This window comes from Pelophylax lessonae, assembly GCF_965119305.1.
Source record: "Pelophylax lessonae genome assembly, chromosome: 6".
Classification (NCBI taxonomy): domain Eukaryota; kingdom Metazoa; phylum Chordata; class Amphibia; order Anura; family Ranidae; genus Pelophylax; species Pelophylax lessonae.
In genome coordinates, this window is record NC_138773.1 from 298199035 (window position 1) to 298214704 (window position 15670).

The 15670-nt window shown below is 45.2% G+C and overlaps 1 protein-coding gene across 2 annotated transcripts in view; it reads left to right on the forward strand.

The window, feature by feature from the left end:
• The window catches only part of RAB3GAP1 (RAB3 GTPase activating protein catalytic subunit 1), a gene marked incomplete at its 3' end in the record, with an annotated part of 256526 nt that overhangs the window by 214134 nt on the left and 26722 nt on the right, over positions 1 to 15670 (forward strand). For both annotated transcript variants that reach the window (XM_082261360.1, XM_082261361.1), the window contains exons 20-21: positions 2613 to 2709; positions 13023 to 13126. In XM_082261360.1, the coding sequence (XP_082117486.1) occupies positions 2613 to 2709; positions 13023 to 13126 (201 nt within the window). The remainder of the gene's footprint in view (positions 1 to 2612; positions 2710 to 13022; positions 13127 to 15670) is intronic.

Consider the following 15670-nt stretch of genomic DNA (forward strand, 5'->3'; position numbering starts at 1 on the left):
ATGAAATAGATTGCACTTACATCAAAGCAGTTGTTTTCCCGCCTGGAAGTACAATACATTCAACTGGATAGGTGGATGGGACGCCGCTTGCGCATCTGCGCTCCACCTCACCGGAACTCTACGGTCTCACGTGTCCCGACGCACGTTTCGTCAACCGCGCTGACGTCATCAGGGGATCCTGATGAGTATGGAAGCATGGTGTTCTCTTGTTTGCTACTAGGAACCTTGTTCCATTTTATAAAACCAATTTTTATAGCCTTCTAAGAACAGAGTGAGCATAGTAGATCTGCAATATACTTCGTGAGACTATGACCCCTACATTTTGCACAGCATATGGATGACCCCAACCATTGCATGAGGTGGTTTTGTTATCGATGTTACACTGTTTCTTGACATTTACCTGTACAAACTTGCACCTTATTGTCTTTGTCTAAACTTCTTCAATAAATATGATTGCAAAAGAAAAATATTGTTTAGTGTACATGCCATACCTGTAAACCTTTTCTGTCACCCATGAAGTCCGGTCAGAATACTTCTAATGTTTAAATTTCTACCTCCTGACTTATTTCCAGGAACATGGGCTATAACAAAATGGCTGCTGAGCCATCTTTTTTGAGGACAACTAAAGTGATGATTTAGATGGCCATTTAGTTGAAGCTCATAGTAAGAGGTACATCTTACATGTGAGCATCCTGGTAGGGATGTGTGATTGGAGAGTCCTTGCTGCGACGGGATATGCATAGCATTTGAATAAGGAAGCATGCTCGCTCTTGCAATGCTGGGCCAAAGACTGCCATGTTCTTAAAATAAGCCCAGAGATAGCAATGTAAACCCTAGGAGTTTTTTGGCCAGGTGACAGAAAAGGCCTACAGGTATGGTGTGTGCAATAAACAATATTTTTACAAACCGCACAGTCAGGGAAATCCAGACATGCCTCTGCATTACAAATGTCAGTGCGGGTGAATAATTCATATACCTGTTGTAAATGAATACTTAAATCTGGGACATGCACTGCATGGGAAGGTGCACTCTGGTCTCAGGTGCACTGAGACCAGAGGTTTCATATTGACACCCCATTCTCAGTGCAGCTGAGCTCCCTCCCGCTGCTGCAGCTGTCCACAGACAGAGCAGAACCAAGGAGTATTGTACCTGGGTGGGCAGAGCCAGATGGGATTTCCTAGACTCTCATTCCCTATTAGGGTCCACTCCCCTTGTGATTGACGGCAGGCAGTTGGTGGATTAATTTGTCAATAGACAGTCTGCTATTGGCTATAGAATCTGCCCACTGCCTGTTGTCAATCAAAGAAAGCGGACCCGATGGGGAATTAAGTGTCTCATGCTTACTGAGACAAACAATGGCAGTAATTTTTTAAAATGGACTGCTAAGCGGAAGAAACTGTCTACTATAATTATGTTCTAAAAGTAGAAAACCTGCATCCCAGCATCCCTATAAATACATGTATGGCAATTATTTCATAGATTCAGGGGTTTACTGCCACAAACCTAAGGAAAGATGTTTAAAATGTTGCTATAAGCCCCATGTAGACATCTAGATAGAACAATTAGCCAATCATACAAGCATGGAATTAAAGTGATACTAAACACACACTGTTTAAATTACTTTGTCCCTTCTATTTCTGTATATGAATGATGGCACTGTAATTATTTTAATAAAAAAAAAAAACATCTGAGTGCCTTTTTTTAATCTATATACAGCTGTCCCATGATCCAGCTCTCTCCCAGCCTGTCTGCAGGGAAACATAAACAGGAGGAGCTTCTACTTCTGCTACTGGTCACATTTTAAATTACAAAAAAAAAAAACAGCCTTTGGAATACAGAGTACAAATAATATCATTAACTGTTTTAAATAATCATACAAATATATATTTAAAATTAAATCTTTATTATTTTTTTGGCAAGAACATGGTGTGGGTGGATTTCTGCCATTCACAGGCTGTGTCACACTCCTCCAGCCTGTATCTTACAAGGGAGGTGAAGCCTCCATTAATCTTAATGTAATATCTTGCCCCTGTTGTGTTTAGCTAGTTAGTGGGCATAGAGGAGGAGGGAGAGAGTGGGCTGTCATTTACCACTGTATGTACGCCCACATGTGTGACTCTATAGTCACATGGGCTGCTCAGATGTGAGCATGTGCAGAGTTACTGAGCATGTGCAGAGTTACCACCACAGCTGCAAAATCCCTAGATGATATGAGGACATGGACAGGAGGGGGCGATAGAGAGCAGCAGAATTAACCAGGCTTTAACGAATCTCATAGTGACTCAGTGAGTATGAACAACATGTAACACCCTTTATTGATAGTTTTTTATGATGTGGGTTTAGTGACACTGTGAGTGTTCTGTTGCCATGGTTGCAAGGATGGGTTTTTGGGGATTTTTAAAATTATATATCGAACTTCAGATTATAAAGAAAGTAAGATTTATTATAGGTAAATTTCAGAATGTCTTGTTTATCAATTATAAATGTTATATCAGGTTTATCGTTGGTAGAATTGGAGTTTTCCTTTATTATCCTTTGTGGTTGGAAGACCTCTAGGATGGCCTGTGTGTAAGCTGCTCTCACAATACTCTGTTGTGTTTTTCCTGCTGTAGGTCCTTCACTTCTTGGCAATGCAGAAGCCAGCAGACCTCGCCCGCCATCTGCTACCATGTGTCATTCATGCTGCTCTTCTCAAAGTGAAAGAAGAAGGTATGTATCCCTCTATACCAGGGGTCTTCAAACTATGGCCCTCCAGTTGTTCAGGAACTACAATTCCCATCATGCCTAGTCATGTCTGTGATTGTCAGAGTTTTACAAAGCCTCATGGGACATGTAGTTCCGCAACAGCTGGAGGGCCATAGTTTGAGGATCCCTGCTCTATACTGTGCATTGTATGCTCCATGCTTTGTATCATATCCTCCATATCTTTTGTCATATCCTCTTTTCCTTGTATATTACTCAACTTCCTGGTCATTATCAGATTTAAAACCTTCTGCATAGCATGAAAATTAATGGCAGCCAACAACAAACTCTGGCTGACAGTCATTTAAATAGGAAGTAAACCCTTCCTTTTTTTAAAAGTTTTTTTCTTCCCTGCAAAGTAAAGGAATAATGTTCTAGTATGCATTGCATGCTAGCACATTATGTGACACTTACCTCCAAATGAAGCCTTCGTCGTCCCCACTGGAGGCCACATCCATCTTCAGCCATCTTCCTTCCGGGTCTGCGGACTCCGGCTATGCTACTGGCCTGGAGACGCATGACGTCACTCCCGCGTATGCGCACAGGAGCCGCCAGTCAAGGCACAGGGCTCTGAAGAAACGGCACGTGCGGCCGTTTCTTCAGAGCGCATGCGCCGATGAAGTCATCGGCTGCATGAAATGTAAATGTAACGGTGCAAATTTAGGAGATATTTACAGTACCTATAGGTATGTATTTGTTACCACATAGTGGGGGTAAGAATTGCCTTCATCCCTAGCTAATTGCGACAAGTTGAGACCCTCTCTTTTTGTGGGACTATAATGGCAATTACCAAATTAATTTAGAAAACTGAAAGGTATATTCTTTTAAAATTTAAACATTTTATTTACAAAAATATATAAAAAATTCCAAATCACAATTAATTAGAAATTTTATATCACTTTAAACGTTTTGATAATGTCCAGTGTGCATGAGGCCTAAAGGATAAGTTCACCTTTGGGAACATGTAACATGTTCCCACTGCTGCTGCCGGCGCCCGCTGCTTGTTCTCCCTGTGGCAGTAGTACAGGGAGAAGTTCCTTGTACTAGCTATCACTTTTTAAAAACAGCGCAGCTGTGCGGGGCTCCACACACACAGCCACATCATTAAGACACAGAGCTCTGCGTATGAATGAACTACAAGTTCCTACATCCTTTGTGGCTGTCGGCTTGTAGTATTCAATGAACTACCACGGCGATGTGGTAGTTCATTGATTCTTCCTGTCAGAGTGTATCGGCTCAGGATAGACCGATTATCAGCGGCCGATATACACTTTCCCCGATATATTGGTATCGGTCCCGGAACTGGCCGATATTTTTGTGACCTCATTCTGCCTTCTTAGGCTGCCTCCCTCACCTTGGACAGCCTTGTCTGGAGTCGGGACTAGTCTCGTGGGAGTGTATCGCAGCCATACACCCACCCACAGCAGCCCGGTGCCAGCCAGCCACCCACATCCACAGGCCCTGTACCAGCCAGCCAGCCACAGGCACTGTACCAGCCAGCCACAGGCACTGTACCAGCCAGCCACCCAGCCACCACAGGGTGCCAGCCAGCCACCCACCCAGCCACCACAGGGTGCCAGCCAGACACCCACCCACCCACCACAGGGTGCCAGCCAGACACCCACCATAGTGTGCCAGCCAGCCACCCACCCACTACATGGTGCCAGCCACTCACCACAGGGTGCCAGCCAGCCAACCATTAAGCATTAAACAAAAATTAACATGTTCAGTACCAGATTTGTGTCAAAAAGTGTCTTTATTTTTCAAATCTTTAAATGTACAAAATATAGGCCCATATCGGCTTATACCGATACATGGTGACCAAAATATCAGTATCAGTCCTGAAAAAAAATATTGGTCTATCCATAGTATCGGCTTCCTCGTACGACCTAGAAGCAGATACACTGACAGATCTGCAGATGTCCTACATGGCATCAGCTATCTGCTGATCACTGGTGCAATGCTTTACAGGCTCCTGCAACTAAAAATAATAAATTCACATTTTTGTTACCTGCAAAAAAAATGTGCATTTTTTTTTTTCTAAATTTGAGCTTAACCTTTAAAAAACTAGTTCTAGATTGGGGTGGTGCCATTTTGTTTAGCCTTGTAAAGCAGCCTGCTGGCCCCTCCCACCAGCTTTGATCTGATTATATTTAAAGTTTGCTGATTGGTTGTGGAGGAGGGAGGAATTTAGAGAAGGCCATTTAAGCAGACAAAACTTCAGCTTTAAAGTAGAACTACAGGCGGTCCCCGGGTTACAAACATCCGACTTACAAAGGTCTCCTACTTACAAACGGAGGGAGACAACAGGAAGTGAGGAGAAATGTCCCCCCTAGGAAGGGAAATTCACTCCTGTAAGAGTTCTCATGGGAAAAAAGTGTCTCCACTGAAGCTTTATCACCAATCCTTGTTTCCACAACAACCCAAAATTTTCAAAATCCAGTTGCTATAGGGACAGAAAGTGAGGTGAAATCTTCTGAACAGGGCACAAACAGCAAATCAAATGGTAAGGGGTGTTAACCCTTCTCTTTGCTATCCAAAAATGTAAAAATTATTCTTTTGGCTGGAGTTACACTTAAAAAATGTACCTGTTCCAACTTACAAACAAATTTGACTTAATAACAAACCTATAGTCCCTATCTTGTTCTTAACACGGGGACTGTTTAGGCAAAAGGTAAGGGAGGGTTGTAACCCCTGTCTGATTTTTTTTTTTTTGCCATCTGTGCCCCATTGCAGAGATTCCCCTTCACTTCCTGTCCCATAGCCTACATACAGGAAGTGAGAGGAAATCTCTGCAAATTAAGGGCATTGCTTGGGGACCCCCAGGTCACCAGAACTATTGTCTCCATAGGAACATTTACCCTCTATTACTTTTCTGGGGACAAGCCAAAATTTGGGGATTTTCTTTTACTTCCAATGATAATAGTAAACAGGGGAAATAGAGAGGGTCCACAGACAGCAAAACAAATGATAGGGGTTCTAATCCCTCTCCACTCTATCCAAAGCAAAAAAGTTTTGCCTTTAGTTATACTTTAACCCTATATAGTTACCAGAGCACAATATTTTTTTTTTACTATAGTGATCTTTTAAACGCTCATACATGCCAGAAACTGGGTGCAGACATATTTTCTCTTACGTCCTCTGACAGTCGCAGCCCAGTCCAATCAACCTTCACTATTGGGTAATGGCAACCTCCGCAGGAGTAGCTAGGCAGTGAAAAAGTTAATACAACCAGACTTTTACACTTGACACACCCCTAGGGGCTGTCCCACGTACATTACCCTGCTTACCTCATCTCATGCTCTCAGTTTTTGCTGCCTAGCTTCAGGAGTAGATCTAGGTTACCCGGCTGAGACCTACGTTTTAGTTTTTCTACATTTTTCTTTATAAGAGTGCCCGGGCGGCCAAGGAAGTGGCCGAGATCCTGTTTTGGGCTGAGACGCACGTTCCAGCGATTTCGGTTGCCCACATTCCGGGAGTGGAGAACTGGCAGGCGGATTATCTGAGCCGCCAGACCTTGGACCAAAGGAAATGGTCCTTACACCAGGAGGTCTTCCGTCTCCTGTGCGCCTGATGGGGAACTCCGGATGTGGATCTGTTCGCCTCCCGTCTCAACAGAAAGGTAGAAAGGTTCGTGGCCAGAACCCTCGATCCTCTGGCGGCTGCCACAGACACTTTGGTGGTGCCTTGGCATCAGTATCGGCTGCTCTATGCCTTTCCCCCAATCCAACTGTTGTCCAGGTTCCTACGCAGGTTGGCGTCAGAGCAGGTACAGATAATTCTGGTGGTTCCGGACTGGCCTCGCCGGACTTGGTACGCAGATCTCGTGCAGATGGTCGTCGAGCCTCCCTGACGGCTTCCGCTGCCAGACGATCTACTGTCTCAAGGGCCGATCTTCCATCCTGCTTTACGGTCTCTGGCTTTAACGGCGTGGCTGTTGAAAGCCAAGTGCTGAGGGACAAGGGTCTCTCAGATGCTGTCATTCCTACCTTGTTGAAGGCTCGGAAAGCTACCTTTAGGAAGATTTACCATCGTACCTGGAGGGCGTATATTGCTTGGTGGGAGTCGCAAGGGTTTCATCCCCGCTCCTTTTCGGTGGCGAGGGTTTTGGCTTTTCTGCAGGTGGGTGTGGATCAGCGTTTAGCGTTGGCCACTATAAAGGGTCAATTGTCGGCCTTAGCCATCTTCTTTCAGCATCTCTTGGCGACTAATTCCTTGATTCGCACTTTTATAAAAAGTTTGTCATCTAGCTCCCCCGTTGATGGCTCCATTGCCTCCATGGGACTTGAATTTGGTTTTGTCTGTTCTACAACAGCCTCCTTTTGAGAATATCAGGGAGATAGCTTTGCCTGTGTTGTCCCGGAAAGTTGCCTTTCTGGTAGCTGTCACTTCTGCCTGCAGAGTGTCTGAATTGGCAGGATTATCTTGTCGTTCGCCTTATCTGATTGTTCATAGAGATAAAGTGGTCCTGCAACCAAATCAGTCTTTTCTTCCCAAGGTGGTATCTGCCTTCCATCTTAACAAAGATATTGTTTTACCTTCGCTTTGTGCGAAGTCGATACATCCCAAGGAATATGCCTTGCATTCCTTGAATGTGGTCCGGGCGGTCAGGGTTTACCTGGCTGCCACGGAGTCCCTTCGGAAGTCGGATTCCCCGTTTGTCCTTCCCGGGGGACCTCGGAAGGGTTTGGCTGCGTCTGCTGCAAACATTTCAAAATGGATCAGGCACACTGTGGTTCAGGCCTATTCGCTCAAGGGTCAGGTGCCTCCTTTCCCTGTGAGGGCACATTCTACGAGGGCTATCAGTGCCTCTTGGGCTTTTCGCCATCAGGCTTCTGTGGCTCAGGTGTGCAAAGCGGCGACTTGGTCGTCGGTGCACACTTTCACTAAATTTTATAAACTTGACGTGATGGCATCTTCAGATGCTTCCTTTGGCAGCAAAGTTTTAAGTGCGGCAGTTGTTTGAAGAGATATGTTTTCTTATCTCTTTTACTGGGGTTTATTTTTTTTGGTTCGGGGGTTTAGCTCCTGTTGAGCTTTTGTTGCCCTGTTGGCTCAGTGGAGTTTTTGTCTTTTCCTCTGGCCCAGTTGACATGTTGCCTTTTTTTCTAGTAGGTTGCGTCTTCCCACCCCTAAAATCTGCACTGCTTTGGGACGTCCCAATAGTGAAGGTTGATTGGACTGGGCTGCGACTGTCAGAGGACGTAAGAGAAAATATAGAGTTTTTGTAAGAACTTACCGTAAAACTCTTTTCTCTGAGTCCTCTGACAGTCGCAGCCCCTCGCCCCTCTGAATTTTTTCTTGGGGTTGATGCCTTCTGCTACTGCTTGCTACAAAACTGAGAGCATGAGATGAGGTGAGTAGGGTAATGTATGTGGGACAGCCCCTAGGGGTGTGTCAAGTGTAAAAGTCTGGTTGTATTCACTTTTCTCTGTCGCTCATTGACAGAAGTAGTCCTCGTTGATTCAACACACTCGGGCTATGCTGCCCTCTACAGGAGTAGGACTAGACAGGAAAGAAAACGTTCTGGCCACACCCTAGGGGCAGTCCCAGAGGGTATATCCTCTCACTTCCTGCTCTAGCAAATCAGTTTTTTTCTGTCTAGTTAGGAGTAAGGACCTAGATACCTTGCTGGGATCTTCGGTCCTGGCAGGATTTTTTTCTTAGAAAAATTTTTTAGACGGCTTTTTTCTCCAGTGTTCCTGTGAGATCTTCAAGCAAGAAAGCTGAACTGGGCGACGGGCTGGATGTTGAGATCCAGTGGTCACCCCAGTTCAGCCTACGAGCGCGTGCAGGCCATAGCTCCGCGCTGGGTCGGCCGCGACATAGTCCTACTTGAGGGGACTGACCCTGCGAGTTAAACGTCTCGCTGAAACGCCAAAGACCATGAGTCACGGCGTCCGGATTGGTCGACAGCCCTCCCACCTCGGTGGAGAGGGGTACTGTCAGGAGTTGGCGCCCGCCTGGTTCCGGTATGGTGAGTAGTATGTTCCCCCTTTCCCCCTGGCGGGTCTTGTGGTGAACGCGGGCCCCTCTCTGTAATGGTAAGGATGGGTCTTCCCTCTATCCTATAACATGTCACAGATCCCCCTGTTTGAGTGTGATTTTTGTGAACAAGAAGCCAGGAGGCTTGGTTTGGGAGCTGACAATCTAATTGCAAAGATGTTAAAATGATTGAAGTCAGGGGCAGTACTAGAACTTTACTGTGATAGTGTAAGGTATCCTACCTGTCAGAAGCCACAGGGCGATGTCTGTACATGTATACTGCATTCCAGATCATTCCTCCAGCTAAGCAGATGCCTCCCGACGGCCACGGACCGCATACGGCCCGCCAGGGTCCGGTACCGCCGACCATGCTGACCACCATGAGGGTGAAGGGTTGTGAGGCCGAGATCCTTCTGCGGACATGCCGCTATTCTGTGCAGGCCGCCGCCATTGTCTGGTAGTTCGCACGAGGCCGCCATTTTGGCGTAGCCTCGTGTCTCCAGCATGGGGGCGGCCATGTTTGAGGTGACTCAAACACCTCGTGGAGCTAGGGGAGGCACCGGAAGGCGTGCAGAGGGGCGGAGCCGGCTCCTTTCTTCCCGGGAAGCCAGCCAAAAGACTTCCTGTCTGTTCTAGACAATGCTGAAACAAGTTGCATTTTGAAACTCTGAGCAGTAAGTGGTGAGCTTTGGGGTCTATCTCTCTCTCTCGCTCTATAGGGGTCCCTAAGCAGGCAACACTGAGGGGCTTTGTGGCGCTGGGGGTCTGGAAAAAAAAAAAAAGAGTTTTATTTCTTTTTGGCAAATTGATTTTTCCGGGCAGTATCTGGAATTATCATGGACCCTGCCACACAGGTACCCCCACCGGTTTCCCTCGGGGAAGGGGGGGGGCGCGGGACCCGCCAGTGCACAGAGTATGGATGCATTCACAGCAGTTTTGAAGTCTTTGGTGGCTCGGGTGGAGACGGCCTGTCAGGAACGGGGGTCAAGAAAGCGACCCCCGCCTACCCCTATATCGTCTGAGACTTCAGATTCTGATGCTGAGATGGTTATTGCAGCTGCAGGTCCCTCTGCAGGGGCTGTTATCTCAGGTAAGGTTCCCTCAGACAGTGAGGAGAACGTTCATGCTTCCGCCATAAATCAGGAAGAAGCATTGGTGGACGCACTAGTTGTGCGGTTCGGGAAACCTTAAGACTTGAGGTTTTTCCGGCAGAGGCAAATAAAAAGGAAATTCCCTTTGGTACTAGCAGACCCACCAGGACGGTGAAGGTTTTTTCTTTACCCAAGTGTTTGGGTAAAAAGATTAAAGAGGTATGGGATCATTCTAAGCGTACCTTTACTAGTTCCAAGCGCATTACTAGACGCTATCCGTTTGAGGAATCCCTCATTAAGAAATGGACGGTATCACCAGTGGTGGATCCACCTATTTTCAGACTGAATAAAGCCACGTTTTTTTTCAGTGGAGGACGATTCGGTGGATCGGAAGGTAGAAGCGGAGTCCCGCACTATCTTTCCCTGATAGGATCAGCCTTTAGACCAGTTATTGTCATTTGATCTAGTTCTCAGACATTTACGGAATGGGCGAGATTGGTGCGCCAGGACCTGAAGGGGAAAGGTATCCCCCAGGCAACATCTGTTTTGATGGAACAGATTATATAAGGACTACAGGTTGTCTGTGACGCAGCCCTGGATGCTACCCCCCTATTAGGGCATGCATCTATGTCAGCGGTAATCCTCAGACGTGTGCTGTGGTTAAAATGCTGGGTCAGCGTAAGTACTACAGGGAGCGGTAGTTACCGTTCCCTGAACAGATCATTTTCTTTTACCTTTTCAAAAGATTAGCATCAGTTCCCCACAAGAATCGGATCCGGTTGAACGGACAGACCAAGGAGCCTCTAGCCGGGTGACTTCGGTCTCTAATGTTTAACCAGGAGAAATCACCACTCGTGATAGGAATCAGGTATCTAAATAATGTGTGGGAACAGAGAACGATCAGACTTTGTCGGATTGCCAGGGCCAGATAGCTCTAGGGCAGCCTGGTTCGGATCCAGTCAGGCAATATCAGGGTGATGACGTAGTCATTCGCCAATGATTTCACCATCTGTGCCTTCTTCACAGCATCCCGAAGGCGTGGAGATTGGTAACGCGCGCCCACGATGCTCCAGTGGACGCAGCAGACGCGCTGAACGGCCTGTAAAGGCAGTGTCAGCTATTAAAGGGATTCCCTCATCTCAGATTGCTGCTGAGATTTCTCCGCAGGATGGAGATGGAGGGAACTCCAGTGGTCCTAGGAATTCTAGGCTGGCCTCGTCAAGCCGGTCCAGCCGACTTGGACATGCTAGTCGCGAACGTTCCTTGGGAACTTCTTCTCAGGGAGTGTCTGCGGTCTCAAGGACCGATCTTCCATTGTGCTTTACAATCGCTGGGTTTAATGGCCTGGCCATTGAGACCCAGGTACTGAAGGACAGAGGGTTGTCAGCTTCAGTTATTCCTACGCTAATTAAAGCAGGGAAAGCGACTTCCAGCAAGGTCTATTATCGCACATGGAAGACGTATATCGCGTGGTGCGAATCTTTGGAAATTCCTCCACGTACCTATTCGGTGACCCGGATATTGGCCTTTCTGCGAAAAGGGGTTGAGCAGAAACTAGCCTTGAGCACCATCAAGGGTCAGGTTTCAGCATTAGCAATCTTCTTTCAGAAGCCTTTGGCTATTAAGTCCTTGGTGCGGAATTTCATCCAGGGGGTGCGGCACCTGGCTCCACCAGTCCGCGCGCCCTTACCGCCCTGGGATTTTAATTTGGTTGTCGGTTCTGAAGAAACCTCCTTTTGAAAGCATCAGGGAGATTCCCTTTTTTACTTTATTCCAGAAGGTGGCCTTCTTGGTGGCTATTACTTCTGCACGCAGGGTGTCAGAACTGGCTGCATTGTCAGACCAGTCCCCATATTTAGTGATTCAGAGGGATAAGGTAGTTCTTCATCCTAAGCCATCCTTTCTTCCAAAGGTGGTTTCAGGCTTCATCTGAATGAAGATATTGTACTACCTTCCTTGTGTCCTCAGCCCAATCATCATCAGGAACATGCGTTGCATTCCTTGGATGTGGTTCGGGCAATCAGGGTATACCTGAAGGCTACGGAATCATTCCGTAAGACGGATTCACTTTTTGTGAACACGGATGGCCCCAGAAAGGGGTTGCCTGCATCTGCCGCGACTATCTCCAAATGGATTAGACAGATGGTGGTACAGGCTTATTCTAGTAAGGGTCGGAATCCTCCGTTCCCTGTTAGGGCGCACTTCACTCGAGCGCTCAGTACTCCTGGGCTTTCCGCCATCAGGCATCAGTGGTCCAGGTATGTAAGGCGGCCACCTGGTCGTCGGTACATACCTTTACAAAATTTTATAAGATTTATGTGATGGCATCGGTGGATGCCTCATTTGGCCGCAAGGTTTTGCAGGCCGCAATTTGAGGAGACCGGTGGTCTACCTCGAGGGTTGTTTTCTGTTGGAATTTTCTGTTGAATCTCATCTTTAATTGATGAGCATTGGAAACTTCTCGTTGGCACCGGTTGGGCCTTCTAGATTGGATTTGTTTTCCATTTTCCCACCCCTCATTTGTGGTACTGCTTTGGGACGTCCCGAGTGTGTTGAATCAACGAGGACTACGTCTGTCAATGAGCGACAGAGAAAAATGGATTTTTGTAAGATCTTACCGTAAAATCCTTTTCTCTTAAGCTCATTGACAGACGTAGTACCCGCCCCTCTGTTTTTGAGTTGGGTTGGGTTAAATTCTCTAAGCACTGCTTTGTGACATAACTGATTTGCTAGGGCAGGAAGTGAGAGGATATACCCTCTGGGACTGCCCCTAGGAAGTGGCCAGAACGTTTTCTTTCCTGTCTAGTCCTACTCCTGTAGAGGGCAGCATAACCCGAGTGTGTTGAATCAACGAGGACTACGTCTGTCAATGAGCTTAAGAGAAAAGGATTTTACGGTAAGATCTTACAAAAATCCATTTTTTCACTGCCTAGCTACTCCTGCGGAGGTTGCCATTACCCAATAGTGAAGGTTGATTGGACTGGGCTGCGACTGTCAGAGGACGTAAGAGAAAAGAGTTTTACGGCAAGTTCTTACAAAAACTCTATTATTTGAAGACCCAGACTCCTTCTATAGAGACATCTGATTATACTTACCTCTGTGAATGTGTGTTGAGTAAACTGCTGTACTTCACCTCTATATTGCAGTTTGCCCTTCATTGTTTGTATTTAGATTTTACTTATGTCATTCCTCTTCTTCTTGTAGAAATAGTTGAAGACATTCCTTCTGTGAAGGCCTCTGTAAAACGTATCGTCTCCCATTCCAGTAAAATCCTGCGATTCCCAAGCCCAGAAGACAAGAAGTTGGAGGTAAGGAGAGAAGCATGTTGTTGCCTTATTAAAGTATATCTGTCACACATCAAGCTGGATCCCAGTGTTGTAAAGCACATCACAAGGCAGGATTTGCTTCTACTTTTAAAATGTATGCTACATTCTCCAAAATATGCAGCATTATCTGTTACATGTGCAAAAATATTACTTATAAAAATCATACATTTGCATAATTGGGGTACTAATTTCAATGCACTACAACTGCAATTCTACAACAAATTCCAAATGTCCCATAAACAGTGAAAGAAGGTGAATAATCCTTGGCAGTATTCACCTAATATCATACCTTGTGTTTTTACTCCACCATCATGACAAATCAAGCCTTTTACCAAAAAAACATAGATCCCAAAATAAGTTCACCTGCACAGTTTAAGCCAGGGGTCTCCAAACTTACTAAACAGACGGCCAGTAGCTTACTGTCCTTCAGACTTTAGGGGGGCCAGACTGTGGCCATCGGGAGTACAAAATGTCCCGGCATCAGTGGGAGTAAACAATCTCCCTTCAATGAGAAGAATTGTGCCCCATCATTGGGACCCATTGTTGGTGTCAATGGGAGGAACTGTGCCCCATTGTTGATGTCATTGGTAGTTTTTGGCCCCCATTATTGGTGTCATTGAGAGGAATTGTGCCCTTCACTGATAAAAACAAGCCAAGGGCCGCAGTTTGGAGACCACTGCTATAAATGTATGGGTCATCTCATAGGTGGTAGTGGATTGCATCAACCAGCAAAACTTTTACTCATAATCTCATAAATTATTCATTGCCACAAAACATGTAAATGAAAGAACGCTCCACATATTGCAGATGGATAAACCTCTTAATTTTTTAACCTCTTGACCCCCAGGCTAATTCTGACATCTCTCACATACAAAAAATGTTTGCTAGAAAATTATTTAGAACCCCCAAACACTATATATTTTTTCAAGCAGAGGCCCTGGAGAATAAAATGGTGGTTGTTGCAATTTTTTTTTGCGTGATATTTTATCAAACACAAACGCAGCACTTCATCAAACACAAATATACATTTTATTATATTTTAGTGCAGACAGACACAATATAATACCCAGTTTTTGGTCAAATAAAAAAGTAAATAGATACCTAGCATTTCACTTTTTACCAGTTCTCGCCCGGCCAATAACAAAATGACAGCTGGGCGGGCCTCTTATCGATCCAGGTGGACATCATATGACGTCCTTCCAAAACGTGCAATCTGTCTCTGGCTGCGTCCACCGAAAAAAAAGCTGATGAGTGATCGGTGTACTGGTTCGCTGCCGGTACCATGTGACCAATCACAGCAGGTCACATGACAGTTGTAAACAATGAATGGCTTCCTTCCATGCCATCCATTGTGTACAATTGTGTTTCTAGCTGTGATTGGTCAGTGTGATCACATGGTACAGACAGGGCCAATCAAAGCACATCTGTACTATGTGATTAGCTCTGGCCAATCACAGCTAATCAAAACAAACTAATCCGTTTCATTCAGTAAAATGCTTGCTTATAGCAGTGTCATGCACTGCTTTAAGCAATCATAATGTGTAAAAAAAAAAAAAAAAACCTGATCACTTCCCAATAGTAGTGCAATTTTACTATGATGGTAATATTATATTGCGCTGGTCACATTGTGTTAAAGAAAAAAAAGGAACAAAAAGTTAAAAAAAAAAATACTGTCAACAGTCAGTGTCCCAGATAACCGCCACACCAGTTATATGATAATGCTGTACTGCATTACAACTTCAAAAAACTAACCATGCTTCTTATAAAAAACCTTGGACTGTCTATTTTCCAAAAAGGGGTAATTTGGGGGGTATTGGTACGGTCCTGGCATTTTCTGGCCTTAAGAAATTAGATAGGCCAACAGTACATCAGGATTGATACATTTTCAGATAAACACCATAGTTTGTGGACTCTCTAAGTCTCCATTCACACTGGTACGACTTGTCAAGCGACTTGGTCTCAAGTCGCTCCGACTTAGAAAAAGGGTCCTGTACTACTTCGGGGCGACCTGGAGCGACTTGCATAGACATTCATTGTATGAAGTCCGTGCAAGTCACGCCGAAGTCGCGCTGCACAGGACTTCACAGGTCGCCCGAAGTCGGATCCGACATAGTGTGAACGGAGTCTTACTTTCACACAGACTAAATAATATACACTTATTTGGGTTATTTTAGTTAAAGAAATGTAGCAAAATACACTTTGCCCTAAATTTAGGAATAATAAATTTACAATTTTTTATTTGCAAAATCTTATAACCAAAACGAAGAAAGACGTGTTTTTTTATTTTTTTATTTTTATTTTCAGTATTTTTTCATTTATTTAGCAAAAAGTAAAAAAAACAGCGGTGAATAAATGCCGCCAAAAGAAAGCTCTATTTGTGTAAAAAAATAAAAGTTTCATTTGGCTACAGTGTTGCGTGACTGCGCAATTGTCATTTAAAGTGTGACAGCGCTGAAAGCTGAAAATTTGCCTGGGCTGAGGATGTTAATATTGTGTAAGCCCATGGAACAGCGACAAATTACAGTA